The following is an 18,390-nucleotide window of genomic DNA, read 5'->3' on the forward strand; positions in this document are numbered from 1 at the left end:
TCCTTGCCATTTGTCTTATGTGTCTATCCTTTTCCTTCTTGTTTGTGTCACCCTTACCGCTCAATTTGTATCTTTTTCCTTGCCAATGACAAATGTACCCTGACCCTGAGCTGCCAACCCATCCAATTAAAAAAAACGCCATAAAAACAAGGAAATAACGACATGATGAAATGATGCTGAAGGCACTGTAAACTATTGGAGAGGAGTTCTTGCAGGCGTGGGAGGAGGCAGACTGTAAGTGGTCACACAATATAACAAGCTGCTGTAAAATGAGGCCATTTAATATGAAGGTCAGCCTCATGGAAGTTCCATTATTCACGAAAACACAGCAACAGAAACATCCATTCGGCCCCCTCCCATTCCCTTGATCCCTTTTTTTCTTCTTTCAACACACACACATTCCGCTCACCCCCTTGTGGCCGCTAGCTTTGTTTATTGGTCCAACCACCTTGAGGTGAAAGGCAGGATTCAGATGGCCGTTCTTCCCCTTCTCCACTGATGCCTCCATCCTGAGCAGAGAAATGAGGAAAGGCAAAGAATAAACCAGAGTCTGATGCCTGAAAGCTGTCCTGCTTTATCACTCTTCTAAAACTATCATTGATTTTAGGGCCCCAGGTGGGAAAAGAGACAGAGGAGAAGTCAGCATGAAGTTTCTCATCCAGCATGACGTGAGAGGAAATGAGAAGGTGAGGGATAAAGCTGAAAACACATCACTGACATATTATCACCTCATACATAAAGTTGATGTATTAACAAACAGTTGCCCATTTACACAACCGGCACACACAGAGAAACGTTAGCGTGTTATCTTTCAAATGCTCCACTTTGTTCACCAGCTGCTTTACCTACAGTGGTTTATCAGAGCTTTCTCATTGAAACAGCTGCCTGTTGGTAAGAGGCACAAGGGTAATGAAAGCAGTGAGAGTGAACCCGATTAGTCAAGGTTTAAGTTTACCTTCATCTACCTCTGTCCAATTTTTACCATGAATCCAAAAAACTGAGCTCAAAGACACTGAAACGCTATGAAGTGCTGAGCAGAGCTGCAGAGTTGAGAGCAGCAAATGTATATCAGTTCAAAATATCAGATATTAGTCTCCTTGATTGGTATAAGCCCTTAAAAAAACATATCGGTCAGTCCCTAATAAACATATTCTGGTATGCAGATTTAAACGTCATCATGTTACCCCTCAGATGCTATGTACACCAATCAGACACAACTGTAAAACCACTGACAGGTCATCGCGATACCTACCTACCAGAAACCTTGGGTCCAGGCATTCATGTGGATGCCATTTAACACAAACCACCCAGCCAAACACTGGTGCAGACCCCACCATGGCAACATCACTCCCCAATGACAGTGGCTAGAGCAGGATAATGGGCCCTGAGACACCAAAAAACCTGCTCAGTATTGGCTTAACATGACAAAAGAACTCATGGGGTCGACCTGGCCAAATTCCCCAGATCCCAATCCGACTGAACCTCTGTGAGAAGTGCCAGAACAAGAATGATTGAGGGAGGCCCCAACTCACAACCCACAGGATTGCCACTGAGGTCCTGTGTCATATGCTGCGTTCCACTGAACGTAGAACTTGGTAAAAAGAGACCTGAAACATGGAGAAGTGTAATGGAACAGTCGTCCAAGTAAGAGTTCCAAGTCAAAAAGTCAAGGTGGGCAGTAGTTGTAGTTGCCATTTTAATTTCCATTCAGTTGATTTATGCTTGATAGAAGACTTTGTGACCATGTGGTACTAGCCGACTCTTCTTGTCTTTTTTTTAGGTGCGCTACTCTGTTAAATCAGCTGTTGTAGTTGCCTGTGAAGTTAAAACATGTGCCAACCAAACATCAGTTTGCTAGGGGCGTCCATGTTTTCATGAGCAGATGCACTGGGACCCATTAGAACAGAAGAAAGGAAATATTGACTCCTGCCATGCACTGGATTGCAGCGTAAGCCTTGACTTGTTACAGTACGCCAACAGGATGCTGGGATCTGGGAGCTGGGATAAAAGTGCTGTTGCCATGGGGGCGGTGTTCTTGGTCTGCAACTGTGTTTGGGTTGGTGATTTGTGGCATCCACATCAACAAGCTAAGGTTTCCCCGCAGAACATTTGATTGTAACGAGATGATCGATGTTATTAACTTCACCTGTGAGTTCTTTCAATGTTTTGGCTGATCACTGTATATGTCACTTTCATGTGCAGGCACATGCAATCCAGTACAACAACATGGCTAAATGCAGCCTAAAAGTCAACTCAACCAAAGTATTAGAGGATTCATAAAGGAAGGATTTACTGAGGGGCTGTTGCCTTGGATTGAATAAAGCCGTAGAAGTGTGCTTAAACTGGTAAGTCAGTAGCCCTTTTTACACAGCGTCTCCTGCATGTATACACTGCATACTCTTAGCTGATTAGAAGGCATTCCAAGCATATTCCATGCATACTGGATATATACAGTATGTATCCTTAGAAATGCCTTTATCAGCTCAAACCACCCGCTGTCCCACTGTTGAACTGTAAATGAACCCAAACTACTGGCCATGGAACAAAACCCAAAAAAAGAGAGGGTTTTCATTGCAGCAGGTGCCATTAAGAGTCTTTTTAATCATCATAGCGTCTCAATTCTCCACATCGTTAGCCATTTATTCAGTTGTCTCTCTATCCCTTTAGCTGCAGTTACTGTAAAATTCCACTGAGGCCCAATATCACCAGTATTTAGCCTTTCTCTCTGTCTTCATTTGGAAGGTCAGGGTCTTTAAAAGGCTGCTGTACTGCTGGATCCCTTCCAGACACATTTCTGTTCTGTAAATCAGTGTGGAAGACTCGTGTATTTTCAGAGGCACTAACTCAGCCAGTGTTATGACGAGGCTGTCTCTCTGGGTGAGGTATATGGTAGCGCTCATAAAGGAGGCTGTAGGGTTTATGGGGACATGGATTTTGTTTGGATCTGATGGAGGTGAGCTGCACCACAAAATGCTGCTATTTATGCTGATGTAAAGAAGGAGAGTTCTGATGTATGCATTAATCTGCCTGACTCTTCCCTGTAATTCAACATTTCCTCTGCTCCTTGCCTCCCTTCCTTCCTTCCTTCCTTCTATGTCTCATTTATTTCCTCCATGACCTTTTTATAATCCATTCTGCTGCCGTGTTTTTCCTACAGTGTCTGTCCCCACCCCTTCCCTCCTTTCCTTTTAAATATTTTCCTCCTTCCATGCATCATTTATTTCCTGCTTTCCTTTTTTGTTTGCCTCCCTTCTCATGCAGGCAGAGTGATACGGGAAGGCACTACTGCATAGCAATACACAAGAAACAAACAAGTATGCAGATTGAAAGATCTTGTTTTTAGTGACCTCATCGCTGCAATTTCATTTTAATTGATATCTGATTAATTAATTAAAGAAATGTTAAATGGTAAAATGACTCCACTTTAATGGCTGCTTTTCTAGCTCTAACAGAAAAAACTTTTGGCAAAGGTCTATGCTTGACTTCTCCACTAACCACCCGCTACAACTTGGAATTCCACAGCTGCACCATAATGAGATAATAACCAGTAACCTTTGGTAATGCAATGGTGTCCTGTGCAGTATATGTGATTCCATGCTTTACACAGACAGACAGACAGACGGACAGACAGACAAGACAGGGCACAGTACTTGTTGTTTTTGTTCTTCTCTCTCTGGGAAAGCCACTTATGGTAATATGAAGTCTTGATCCTGTAGCAGTAGAAGAGTAGCAGCACTGCAGGCAGGACCACCAGGAAGGCAAACAGCAGCCCCACCACCAGCCCAACCTGACCTGTGGACACACACACACACACACACACACACACACACGTTTTCTGGATGTGCCTGATATGCTGTCTCCAATTAGATTTGGATGTGATGTGATGTTATTCACATATTTGCACATAGTAATCATGCCATCAGGTTTCCCATTACTGTCTGCGCAGGTGTCTCAAATCAAATCGTTTTTTGTTCGCTCAGTGTTCAGCACAGTTCCAAGAACAATTTCCAGGGCGACAGGAAATAACATACAGCATAAACAAGGACAATAAATCCGGAAAGGTAAACAAACAGATTATTTAGACTGTCACTTGTACAGGCCTGATGGGATTTAGCTAAGTACATTTACTCAAGCACTATACTCAAGTGCAATTTTGAGCTAATTCAACTTTGAGTATTCCCATTTCTTGCTACTTTATACTTCCATTCCACTACATTTAGAGGTAAATATCGTACTTTTTTCTCGACTATATGTATTGATCAACTTTAGTTATAAGTTACTTACTCAGATCTGGTAATCCACCAGGCCAATAATCAGTTGACACATAGTGTGCTGTATATATATATACATGTAAATATGTATAAACTAGGCCACTTGTACTTTCAATACTTAAGTACATTTAAGTATGTTTAATGTTAGATATTTAAAGACTCTTTATCAAGCACTATTTTACTATATGACTTTGTTTTTACCTTTTGCAACACTGGGTGAGAACAACCAGTGAGTTACGTCTGCCTGGACACTACTGCATTTGAACTCCATTAGCTGTATTGTCTTACTAAGCTGGAGACATGTCTATAAATCTTAACATGGCATTTAAAAAACATGTCATGTCATCTCCATCGCCTGCATCTCATTTACTTAATGCTGTAGAATCTTGACTTGCTGGGGCGCAACAGAGCAGAGGAGTTTGGCAGTGACGACAAAAAGCTGCTGGCTCTAGTGGCCGGCACGTCCCCAACAGAAGAAGTTAAAACATGATCCTGTTGTTCTGGTGTGTCAGTGAAGAAGCAATGCACAAAAATAAACAGAAAAACAGAGAAAACCTGTAATATGGGATGCTTTTTTTTTATTTGAGGAAGGGACAGCTTGACACACTTGCAAGGCACACTGTTATGCATGTGTGAGAACTCACTGTCATACTGGATAGGCCCACTGTCCACGCTGCCTCCGAGTCCTGGCTTCTCACAGAAGGGTGGTGCCCAGCCACGATTACAGTGGCAGTTACCATTGCTGTTACACACCTGTACGTATACACACACCCCCCCACACACACACACACCGAACACAAAAGGCATTAGTTGATGTGATTTGCTATTCCCTCTCAGTGTAATCTTGTATGTGTGTGCCTGGAGGTGTACCCGCCAATTAGAAACACTAATGTGTTGTTTACTACAGACTGGCACTGTATGTGTTTTAATGGGATTTTCCTTCCTCTACCTTCAGATATCCACCTTATAAATGGAACAGACTAGCACAGTAAGTAATGACATCACACGGTTGAGTCAAGTCTTTACATTCATTATCATGCATGAATACTGCTGTATGTGTGGTTACATTTTTGCATTTAATTGTATATCATTTTGTTTTCTGACTATTCAAGTTCTGGAAATGATATTAGAACTGGAGTGTGTACATCCTTTGTCATGCTCTCATTGTTGTCAGGTCTCACTTGAGTTCTGGGCACAATGGACAACAGCCCCAAGGCCTCAAACCATCAGGGGCTAATTTCTTGCATATCATATACCTCAAAAGCAAAATATCAGCTGAAATGAAATGACTGAAACAAAGGTGGATCCCCAATTTATACCTACTATAAGAAAACATAATATTATGTGCTGGCTACTGACTGGTTACAGTAGCTCAAGGCAAAATAGAATGAAGTCCAATGGGTAGTTAAAGGGATAGTTCGGGTTTTTGGGGGTTTGGGTTTGCGTTATATACATATATAATGCTGGTTAGGGTTTTGATTGTTTATAAAATGAAACATTAATGCCCTTACAGCGTAAGGCCATCGCTGAGTGTCTATGGCCTCAGTTGTTGCGGTTTATCCCACACCATTGGCACTAATCGGCCCATTGTTGACAGCGTTTTGGCTGATTGAGAAGGTTGAATCAGCGGCGGAGCCAATTGCAGAGAAAAACACTCTTATTGGCTGTTCAGCTAAGTGAATCAGTGCACGAGAAGAGAGACAGAAAAAGGGAAAGCCCCAGGAGCCTGCCTCTGTATTATCCATGATTTCAAATCTTTAGTGTGGTTTCTGTGATTCCTCATCTCCATCTTTTTTACCAGTGCAGCTTTGATATCCGATATCTTCCTGATTACAAGTGGCTATATCGGAGGGATGTCGAAAAACTCTGTTTCATCATAATGATTCATATATCAGCACTCCAGTTTTCCTTTTGGTGGTATGGGAGTGTTATTTCCTTCACGCAGGTGCAAAACGTGGCACAAGACAAGACTGTGGAGGCAACAGCTGTCCCTCATCGCCACTAATACTTTGGTGTGGTTCCAACTGTCTGCTAACCATTTCACCAAAACAGACCTTTGAATAATGACCTGGAACTGTTGAGACTGTTGAGGGTCAAAATGTCACCGACTGAAAAACTTCACAATTAGTAGTAAATTGCATTTTAGAGATTTAATTAACTTGTCTCAAACTTGTGAAAAGCAACTTTTATCTAGACATTAGCTTGATTAATATCTCCAGACATCTTCTGTAATTCACCGCCCCTAAATGAAGGAGAAAGTACTGCCATGCTCCAATTACATCGAGATGTAATTATCCTATCAGTGATTAACATGCCTATTTACCCCATTAGCACTCGGTCGACATGAAGGGCGCACAGTTGTTTGCTGATTCTTATCGTTCTTTTACTTCAGATTCAGGAGGCCCAGTGTGGTTCCTTTATAAAGATTCCATTTTTGAAGACCATATTTTTAAAAGGCGTATCTACATCAATACAGATAAGAAGGGAAAAGCTGTGTGAAATTAAATGCCATGACCCGGATTTAAACATCACTGGTATATTACATATCCTTCAGCCTCCTTAATCTCCAGGACTTTTAATATGTTTTAAGCTTCTTTCATCAAAATCTGTGGTATACGTTTTTTGAATGATGCAAACTGAGAAGAAGAGAGAAGCACTCCTGCCGCTTGTCATTCCTGTTTATTTGCATTAATGTCCGGCGCACTCCAAAAGCCTGAGGATCAAAATGAATCAACTAATGATGTTGAATTAAAAAACACAGGAGGACACCCTGAACTGGGGGGGGAGGCAAAATGTATTAAGAATAATCCTGACTCAAAGCCACTTCCATTATCCATCTACTGTTACACTGAGAGGAGCGAACAAAACAGGACAAACAGCATAAAACAACAAAGTGAGAGAGGGAGAAGGGGATAAGAAGAGTAGAGGATACGTCTGGTGTTTTTCCTCTACCTCATACTATGTTAAATATGAGTAAAATAACAATGCCTGGCCAGTGCTAAACCCATTCATCACACAGTAGATTGAGTAAACAGAGACTTGATTCTTTAAAAACATATGAGGTATGAAATTGAAGTTGTGGCTGAGGGGTCAAAAGAAGCAACACAAACTAGGCCATGCCCACAAGGCATTGAGTCGTATTCTGCGTGTATGTAACTGGCCTTTAATAAAACTTTTTTTTTTTTTTTTTTTAAATGTCCTAGTTTTAAAACTTTACCCACAAACTGTATAAACCGAGGCGGCATAGTGACTACCGGTAAACTATTGTGGAGCTAGTTGCTAACATTCAAGTCTATTGGGTGCTGGCATTTATGCGGATGCCAGCGGACACACACGTACTTTGCCAGTTAGTCCTTTTTGAAGTTGTGGCTAATCATTGTATATAGTGAACTCATCTGCAAAATGAAAAAAAAACACTACTTGCGTCAATTGGTTACGCATTGCAAAACGATGCCCAATCCAAGCTGGCTGGTTGACCATCTATAACAGGTACATACAAGAAATACTATATATGCTATTATTCTAACTGTATTTTTGCAAATAAATAAATACAGTATTTTTCTGGCTTATTGATGAAGACACTAGTAATTGAGTCAACAAGCTAATCTAGAAACTATTTTCTGAGGGAGTGAATCAACCAGTGGAGTTTCCCCTTCTGCACGTCCACATTGACTCCACTTTTCAGACTTGGAAGCTCCATCAAATATTAGAACAGTCCATGGTAGGGGCCCTTCACCAAGTCCTGCCACCCCTAATTTAGCATTTCTAAGCCAGTCAAGTTCTCCAATAAGCATGGCTCATGAGCATTTACAGTGAAACCAGTGGCAGGTTTTACCACTTCCAAAACCTGAAAAAAATCTCCAAAATGTTTTGCAATAAAAGCAATGGTTCCTTTTCTTTTCTGTTTTTTTGGTCCATGTGGGTTGATTGTCCCAGATAAAACAATGACTGTTGCTGACAGATTTTATCAGCTGTAGCTTTCTAGCTTTTAAACATTACCTCTGTTGGTGTTTTTGGACAATGTGCCGCTGATTTCAGCGAATGTGTCTTGAGGAAACAACAGTGGCTTTGAAAGTTTGATAATAAAGAATGTGCCTAAATTTTTTCAGCCAGCATGTCTGATTGACATCAACTTGTAACATAACAAAAGTCACATACTTCAAAACCTTTCAAGCTAATGTCTCCTCCTCCTCCAACAAGCATGGTGTTGTCCTGCACTTGTCTTGTCTTGCTAAATATGCTACCAAACAAATTACTCACTGGGTCAGTGCAATGCTATGGTTAACAGTAGGCTGTAACGCTTAACTGAAAATGTCAACATGTGGCAGTTTAGATGCGACATAGTGTGGGTCTTGTTATAAAATACTGTCTATGTTTGACTAGTAAGGTAGATTTACTGGTATAGTATGTGTGGTTGTTGGCTCAGCTGTCTATCATGTACAATATCCTGCCCAGTCAGGCTTGAGGAACCATTTACAGAGCCCTCAGTGAGAAAAGATATATTCACAATAAATGTAACAATAACTTAATGTTCACACTGATGACACATTTGACCCTCTCACCAAACTAATAAAGTTTTAACTTTCAGTTTGTGTGCAACAATGCTGATGTTCAGCATAAAACAGAAATATCCAACATCTGTGTCTCAGACTGGCTTGCATGTGTTTGTATGGAGTAAAAGAGGGAAGGAAAAACAAAACAGGGTACTGAGGGGATAACTCTTAGTGCTACACTTTAAAAGGAAAAATAACAGGTTTAATTTTCCTTTGGCATTACAAATATTATACTGCACGTCAGCAGCTGCAGTCTGAACCCCTCAGCTATCAAAAAGCCATACTGGAGGAACATTAATGGCAACTGCCGTATCACATTACACTGTTATGTTCTCTTTTCTGAGCCCAGTGGAACCATGCACAAAACAGTGACAAAATAAATCAATGTTCTCTAGGAAAGTATCTGGCTTGCCTTTTCACTGTATGTTCCAAGATCAAAATGACATCATTAGATTTCATAAAATTGCAGAGCTTTAATTGACAAGTGTACCAAATAAACTTGAGACTTCAACAACCAGTTTGATACTATGCCCAATACCAGATCAGACCAGAATTTTGCAACCAGGTGCTGCTCAGGACTCAGCTGCTCCCATTTGGAATGTAGTGAGAGGTAATGAATGAGGGTATAGCACCACCACAATCCATCAGACCAGATTTAACATCCAAATAAAAAATAAAGTCTTCAGCCTCGTACAACTTAAGAAAAGAAGGCAGTAGTTGCAGTTCAAATGTGTATGGAAACCTTGCAAGGCAACGAGTTTTCCACAACACCTTCCTGCAAATGTTTCAGAACATGACTTCATACTAAATTATTGTAGCATGCAGACAGCGTAACCTGCACCAACTGGAGATTGATTAGAGTCCTCTCTTGTGGATGTTGGTTGTAGTCGTACAGCAGCACTAGGTTCACAACTCTCTAAGTACAGCACAAAAAACTCAGGGCGGATGCTACTAGCTCTCTCTACCTACAGGATACCTGATGTAAATGCTGGTTCAATTGGTTTACTTCAAAACAAGCTCTACAACTTGGACAGGCGTGTTTTGTTCAAAACACCTGAGAGCAGGTGTTAACTGCAAATTACTTCAAACTACTGTATGCTTTCATTTAGAAGTCCATTTACTAAAACAAATTATGTAAAGGAGCACAGCTGCAGTTGAGTTCATTGAAGCAATGCTGCTGATTAACACCTGATGCTGTGCTGAAATTGTCTTCAGATTGAAGATCGTCTTGCTCACACGGAGCATTAACTGAAGTGTAGACAAATACAAACAACGCTATCTAAGTTTTTGGCATTTAAAAAGAGGTACAACTCAGGGACAGTTTCCTAGTCCACAAAACATTGCTGGAACTTCACAGCAAAACAGTCTTGCAGCATTGTCCTAAACGACTGGAGTAGCTGGGGACAGGTTTTAAAAAAGAGAAAAAACATAAAATTACTCCATATAGCTCATCTGGCATAATTCAAGTCTCCAGAGAGCCCAGAGATCCCTCTCTCAAACACCCTCAACGTGCAATCAAGCTCATGCACCTACTTCAGATGAGGTGTACACTAACATTTTTAGCGACAGTGGCGTATTCAGTTAAAAAATGGGTGTAAATAACGTCTTTTCAAATCAATTTGGAATCCCATGGCATCCAGAAAACTTGGATTATGCTTAGATTTTTTATTTTTTTTGGTTGTTTTTTACGTTTGGAAACAAGTCCCCAGCTACTTGTTCCTACTAACCCCTGCACAAAAAAGAACTGCTGTTTTGTTCCTTGTGGTGTCCCCTGCTTGGACCTGAGCTTCAAAAGGTCAGTCAACTGTGTTTGCAAAAGAGCATTCAGTGAGGGATTACATTAGCCACTGCATGAGTGACTTCCATTAGACGGTGGTGGCCCTACATGAATGGCATGGCAGAAACCTGTGGCGCCATTTCCTGTAGTAGTGCTGTACTCTGTTTAGTCATGAGCTCAAGAGGACATAATTAACTAGGTTGCCAGTGAGAAGTCAGTGAGGGATTATGACTCCGACTGGTGGCTGGTGTTTTGATGATGATACTCTACACTGTGACATCAGCCAACTGCTGTGCACTTGGCTGGTCTGCAGAAAAAAATTAGTGCAGAGATGGAATTCATGACATTTCCCCAAAACCACCACATCTAGTGATGGAATACTTTATATAACTATGCCTCCTGATATTTTCTTAGGACAACGGGTTATGTTTGTCAGGTTTCTTTGAACATTCATAGAATCAACATCATATCAATAAACTTCTCCATTCGACAATGTTTTCAGAGGTGAAAGTTAGAGTTACCGGATAAATAATCCCTATCTCCATTCCCATCTTCTCCTGAAGTAACAAGTGTTTAAGCCCTGAACACTCCACTTCAGAGCTTGGTTACTGACTCATAAACTATGTATTATTCCTCCTTATCTGCCTCAGGCTTGCTTGTACTGCTCCAATAAATAGTTCATCACTTGAGTTGCTGTTGTATTCCAGCCATCTATTTTCCTGTCTTTTACGACAGACTCAGTGACAGCGCTGTAAAGCGCTACCTTTGCCCAAGGACACAGTGTGACAATAAGATTAGGGAACCATGCCCGGCAGCTAAGAGAGTTGAGTCTGTTGCATGCCCCTGTATGCTTGCAAGTGTATGTGTGTCTGCGAGTGTGTGTGTGTGTGTGTGTGTGTGTGTGTGTACCTACCCCGTTGCCATGGCAGCGTGCGATGCAAGTCTCCAGCTCAGTGAAAGAAGCATTTTGGCATCGGCGGTCTCTGCACACCTGTGGCAACACAAGCAGAATGATCACATACTGTGTTGAAGATTACAGTGCACACTCACACACACTCATACATATATACAGACTTTGATCGACCTTCTGCCAGTGCCCTTGGACTCTGAACAACCTGGCTGCCTGAGGACATTGGAATGGTAGCATCAGTACTCTGTTTAGAATTACTTCCAAATCACTACTTTTATAGGCTTTTACAGCTAGTTAAGATGTTGATTGAGATTCCATCTACACATTTGGTCTCGACTAATGCTCTAATGCTAATTTTCATAACCATTTACATTAAGGCAAGCGTGATTTCTTTTTTATAAGGACTTTATAACTCATCAAACATCTTTCTGAACTGTGTCGGAGCACATGTTAGAACAGCCACATTGAGAATAGGCGGAAGCAGATTTTGGGGTTGTGAGGGATGAGGGAATAGGTCGGAAATGGACTGAAGCTCTTTGTTGTTGCTTTTCAGCTGTGTCACAAGGAGATGGGATGGAGAACTTAAACAACAACATCTGTGTAAAAATCCACTTGAAAAGCCATATGACCAAATCACCAAAATGAAACTCAAATGAAAGGGTATGGAAAAGGGGTAAAAGGAAAGGGAGGTGGATGAGTGTGTGGCTAAGGACTTCAAAATCTGCAATTTCATACAAGCACTGGGTAATCCTTCTACTAACCAGATAGCCACTAAACATACAGTATGTAAATAGAATGCTAGCTAGGTAATTCTTGTCTAATTTGTGGTCTGATTAAAAGGTAAATTCATTGTGGCCCACTGAGCTCTCTCCCTCCCTTTGGCTGTGTAGCAGACAACCAGGTCACCCAGGGGAGTATGGCACGGGAGGACAGCCAAAAACAGGCACTCGGCCGTGGGCACAGCTCCCACCAGTGTCCCTCCCTCCTGTTGTCCAGCGGACTATCGTTATCAGCGCCAATAAAATATCTGTTGCTGTGTTAATAATTCCTTATTGTATGTTCGGTGGTCTTCTGCTGTTTATGGGTTGTGCTTGTGTTTGGTGGATTGCGAGCCATATTTGGCCTGCCGGTAAACACACCGACATTTCGGCAGAACACAACCAACAAATCCAACAAATCACAGGCGGAGTACGGTTGTTTCTTTGCAAGAACTGCAGTTGGACTTAAAGATAACGCCTGGATGGAGAGGTGGAGAGGGATGACAGGTTAACAGGGGGGACACAGTTTGGTCATTTTGTTAACAAGAGAAGCATCAGCATCCCCCCTCATATCACCTACTGCATACGAGGCATGAAAACAAACAAACGATTGGAGACACACATGCAGCATACAGAAACACGTTGCTGATATAGAAAACAAAAATATACATTATTGCTTTATCATAAACTTTATCTTACATATACAGTAAAGAAAGGAAGTTGTGTCTGTCAGCCTGTCTGTCTTTTTGTCTGTCTGTCTGTCTGTCTGTCTGTCTGTCCTCTAATGTTCTTAACAACTGTAAATCTGATCTTGGTGGATCGATCACACTTGGCGGTGAATTGTGAGGACCGAAGGAAGTGCAGCTTTGAGTGTGAAGTAGTTCTGATGAGCTGTTCTCAAAAAACCTCCCCCTGCATGTGAGTTTAAAGCAAAGAGCAGAGACGTTGGATAGAGTGCTGATGCAAATGTATAATCTATAATCCAATCTTTTACTGGTGTGCTTTTGCATTTTCAAAACTATTGGACATTTAGCTTTCCAAGTTTGCAGTGCATCTTTGGAATTCATTTGGTCAATTAAAGATAATTTTCAAAAGAAGTAAAAATAATTTTTATCAATATTAATTTAGGTGTGGCTCATGTTTTGGGAAAAACTTAAAGTGCCTAAAATTGCTAAATTGTTACGTTATTGAATTGTTAATAATATATATAAAAAAAAACTGGTCTGTGGATCTGGAACTTCAGGGGCACTTTGGCCGCTGAGGCTAAGCAGCAACAGGCATGTTTTGATCAGGCACTGTAAAGCAACATTTAGAGGAAAAAGCGTCTTTTAAAGTCTTGCCAAGGGCATCTCTTGCAAAAACACATAATTCATCATTTTCATGTAGCACTCCATCACTGAGTTGGGTTCACTCTCACATTAGTATCTACACTAGTACTGTCCTGTACCTCTCGCTCTGCCTGTTGTTGCTGCTGTAGCATTGGTAGCGGGAGAATCAATTTAGTGTAGGTGAATGTGTGACTGGGTGATTAGAAGCAGCAGCTTTGTGCCTCGTGCGCATTTATTGCTGAGAAGAGGCCCGTTCAATATGATGACCCAAAATTCATCATGCTGGATGGCAGACAATATTCTCTGCTGCCTATTTATAATATATTACGCATGCAGTGCTATTCAGTTCCTTCAGCGCGGCCCGCACAATAGCTGAATTGGAATTCAAGTGCCCGCAATGTACCGCAGAGGGAAGCAATATAGACAGACCGAGAAATACAATTTCCTGGTGGAATAGAGACTGCACATATTACTCTGTGAGTGTGCACATTTTCATATAGATGTATTTCATATGCATAATTCATCCCTAATTTTATTTGATTTTTATGTATGGTTTTGTAGGTGGGTTAACTTAATATTCCATTTAGCTTGCTGACTTGCAACCCAAATCAGTATTAGAAAAACAACCTAAAACAAACTGACAGAGCAGACCTCCTGGGTGCCTGTGATATTTAGATTTGTATGAAGCGGGCTGATGGAAAACTTGTTTATTTAATCCGGACAATATCAGGGACTCATAGCAACGGGGACGCAGACAACTAATTACTTTATGTACTTGGAATAAGTGAAGTTTTCTACACATGTTCGTCCACTTTTCCTTGTTACATTAATAAATATAAATAGAATTATACTCAGCAGAACGCATACCTCCGCAAACAGTCCCCGTAGACGCCAGCCACATAAATACGCCTGATGTTTTTCATCAAGATCCATGCATCATTCCCCAAAAATTAACAAAACATTTGAAAATTCTCACAATGTTAAAGAAATGAGAAAGAAATCCATAGATATGTCCCTTCATCCACACCAAAAGTTCATGTGATCTATTATGGGCTGAAACTAATTCACCATCCAAGGTGTTGGAAATAAATTCTGTAGATTTTGTGTAATGATCAAACAAACAAACAAACAAATGGGCACCGGTAAAAAAACATTACCTCCTTGGTGGAGGTAATAAATTCATTAGGTGTATTAGGTATAGCCTACATACTTTTGCACATCTTAATGTTCACAAGCTACTTGATCCAAATACTGGTGGTCCTCAAAATATTTTTAGAACAGATATTAACATTAAACTGGTTGATTTTTAGTCTTAAACCCAATGTGAGAAGATTATTTCACTGAAGAAGATTCACCACTTTGTTTGTTCTGCTGAACTGCAAAAAGGCAAAATGCAATTGTGGAGGGCTGCTTCTTTTCTTGAACAAGCTATCTCTGATCCAGAACAGACAACCACTTGAGGAAAACACGTCCGCTATTAGCCAAGATTAATTCTGGCAAGTTGAGGCAGGAACACACATTATTATCGTATCATTATATTTGTCAGACAAGGTCTGCTCCAGTCTGTGTAGCTGTTGACAATTGACAGATAAAATCAGTGTGTAGTGTTGAACAATTCTAAACTGATTTGTTTCTATGTGGATTGCAGTCAAAAGCAGCTAAATGTTCCTGTTTTGTCAGAAAAATCCCTCATGTTCACACAGAATTCTGGCAATTTCATTGCACTGCGACAGTAATCATAGCCTACCCATGATTACAGCATACCTTCTCTTTATTTACACAGTTATTCAGTATGTGGTCTTTCTTGACTACTGAAACTAACAACTACCTGTGTGTTTTTGAAAATGAGTCACTGTGCATTGTTTGCCCAGTCTTTGTAGGTTTCAACTTGTGGGAAAGGAAGAAAACAAAGGGAAAATATTTTTTTAACTAAATATATTGTTGCTGTAAACATTTCTAATAAAAATACTTGTATAACAAAATGTTTCACTTAATTAACATTAATCTTGTGAAGCCTGAATGTTTTGCACACTGTTTTTTGCTAATGACACAGGGCTGCAAGGTATAAAATATTCAACAGATTTGTTAGCCATGGAACTTTAAATAATTTTGCCAAACTGGAACTGGAAAGCCAGCTTCAGTCCACATCATGCAGCTACATATGCCACAACCTCAAATGTATTGGTGCATGTAGACACACTGTTCGCTTCAACAGGAACTTTTATGTCTCCTCACCCATGAGCTGTGATAGCCTGAACAAACAGGATCATAGCAGAAGAGTAAGCAAACACACTCGAGGAGGGATCCCCCCCAAAAAAAAGTCAAGTGAAGAGGCGCTCCATCAGTGTGCAGATAGCAGAGCACAAACACTGCTCTGGCATTTGATTTTGTTGGCTTGAGAACACAGCTTTGAGTCCTTTGTGACTGAAATGCGCTGCGCTGCCAGTTGCCTTCTCCCTGCACCCTCTTCAATTGCTGGCCCGTTCAAAATATCAGACAGGTGTTCGTGTTCTCGGCAGGAGGCCACACACAGTAATTTTTGAGTCAAGTGCAGGTATTGATCACAAACCCTGTTAGCCTTATGGTCACTCCCCACTCAAACTTAGAATACATATCTCAGCTCAGTGAGTTTAAAAAAAACAAGCATTTTCAGTGGACGTAACTTGGACAGTGGTAGTTGCCCCAAGGGATTATGTCGCAGCAACTGCAGCTGTATCACGGTTGCTAGCTGAACAGATCTACTGAACCGATTTAGCAAAACACCTAAATGTAAATATCACAACTAGGTTATTAAAAAATACTAGTATTCCACTTTAAAGTATGATAATAACTCATAATAATATCATCATAATAGCAATATTACTCAGTTACACCACTCATTTGACTGATTCTTCTATAGACTCTAAAGTCCAGCCCAGTGTGCACCAACCTTGCCCTCACCACACTTGGTACCGGTCATTACGAGGCCGGGATCGGGCAAGTCACCCTGGCCGTCTTGGGTGCTGTAGACGTAGGTGCCGCGGCACTTCACCTCAATGCCGCCTGTCTTGATGGTTGTATCGATGGACACGGCGTTAGTGCCTTTGGGTTTCTTGGCAGCACTGTGGCACTGGATCTTTCCACATTTGGCATCACTGCACAGAAATACAAGCACACACAAAGAAACATTTAGTCTTGACTTTTTAGGTGCGAGTCACTAGAGCTCCGTATAGGCTTTTCTCCACCTCTGTTTCACAGTCTACTGCTCCACACAGTCACAGCAAGTCTGGGTAGCCACTGAGCAGCTCCAATGAAGCAGCAGGGAGTAGCAAGAGGAGCAAGACCCTTATCTCTTTACCCATATTCATCAGACAAACTACAAATCTGTATCGTGAATTAACAGGAGATCCAGCACATGATAGAAGGTGTTTATGGGATTAATTGGAGTGTCATTCAAACCATAATTCCTCATTCATGTCTGCGAATATTTTATGTTCATCTGATTATAACCGAATCCCAGAGTCAAACCAACAACGAATATATCCAAAATCTGAGGCAAGAATCGTCTGCTTTTTGTGCCATAGAGTTTAATCGTTGTCAAAAAAGACATCAGTGAGACATGCTGTTGCACTTGCTGACATGTTTCTTTATTATCAGGAACACACACACTGTAGTTTATTATGACTCATTCCTTCTAATTAATCATCAACGAATGCACATTTCTTAAACTATACATTAACATTACACAAAATAAACTACAGTGACTGTTTTATGAAATCACTGAGCCATTTAAGGTAATTAAGTTCTATATTTGTAAGGCATCTTTAAATAGTTATATAGTCACAGGAGCTAATGGGTTTAGTGCTGAGAGACACAGACACTTAGATAAACACATTGTTGGTTTTGGTGTTTTGTGGGATTTGAGGCCAAAAAGAAATCTAGTATCTAATATCACTTGTGTCCAGGCCCTGTGTGAGTGAAATTTTCACCTGGCATTTTACAAAGAATTTTGTAAAATTTTGTTTACTAGCCACAACAATGTGTGTATGTGTGTTTGCCATCCAGGACGAAATTACGGACTCTCTTTGCAATGTCTGTTATCGAATCTTTCCAGTTTTGTGTTAACATTCTGTAGTCTGTATTAACATTCAAACTACCCTTTTCACTCTCAGTTCTCTAAGGTGTTTTTTTAATTTAGAGTTTCTAATCTACTAAAACAAAAGCAAATTAGTAATTTCAATTTATAAGTAGTCTTTAAAATTAACTTATTATAATTTCCCTAATTGTCTTTAATGCTAATTTCTTATTTGTGACTCAAAAATGTAATACACTCTTTATTCATTCTACAAGGACTGACGAGTAAAAAGATATTATACATATCCCCAGATATCTGACTAATTGAACATTTTAAGTCTCTACTTTATATTGTAGTGATATTGATGATGTATAAATAATAATATTACATGGGCTCTTAAAAAGTTAATTGACTTAAACTGTTGTCAGAAAACACATTTTGTTAGAAAATAGCTGCATTTTGATGCTTGTCAACTTTTTGGAACAGGGGGTGTGTTTTATCAACAGCCATATCTTTCAGATTAATATGGAAATTTAAACTAGTAACACACTCACACACACACACACACACACACACACACACACACACACACACACACACACACACACACACACACACACACACACACACACACAAACACACACACACACAAAGCCTATCAGAAGGAAAACAATGAGGAGGATTACAGAATGATGGACGGATAGCGGCAGGCAGTGTGTAGATTATTCACATGTCTTAA

The 18,390-nt window shown here is 40.5% G+C and overlaps 1 protein-coding gene across 1 annotated transcript in view; it reads right to left on the bottom strand.

The window, feature by feature from the left end:
- Positions 1-18,390, bottom strand: part of adam19a (ADAM metallopeptidase domain 19a) — a 202,218-nt gene that overhangs the window by 9,541 nt on the left and 174,287 nt on the right. Inside the window, exons 16-20 of the mRNA XM_030431403.1 lie at positions 16,527-16,731; positions 11,515-11,592; positions 4,916-5,024; positions 3,651-3,792; positions 410-509 (exon numbers count right to left, since the gene is read on the bottom strand). Coding sequence (XP_030287263.1) covers positions 410-509; positions 3,651-3,792; positions 4,916-5,024; positions 11,515-11,592; positions 16,527-16,731 — 634 coding nt within the window. The remainder of the gene's footprint in view (positions 1-409; positions 510-3,650; positions 3,793-4,915; positions 5,025-11,514; positions 11,593-16,526; positions 16,732-18,390) is intronic.

The sequence above is a fragment of the Sparus aurata genome, chromosome 10 (assembly GCF_900880675.1).
Source record: "Sparus aurata chromosome 10, fSpaAur1.1, whole genome shotgun sequence".
NCBI classification, from domain to species: Eukaryota; Metazoa; Chordata; class Actinopteri; order Spariformes; family Sparidae; genus Sparus; species Sparus aurata.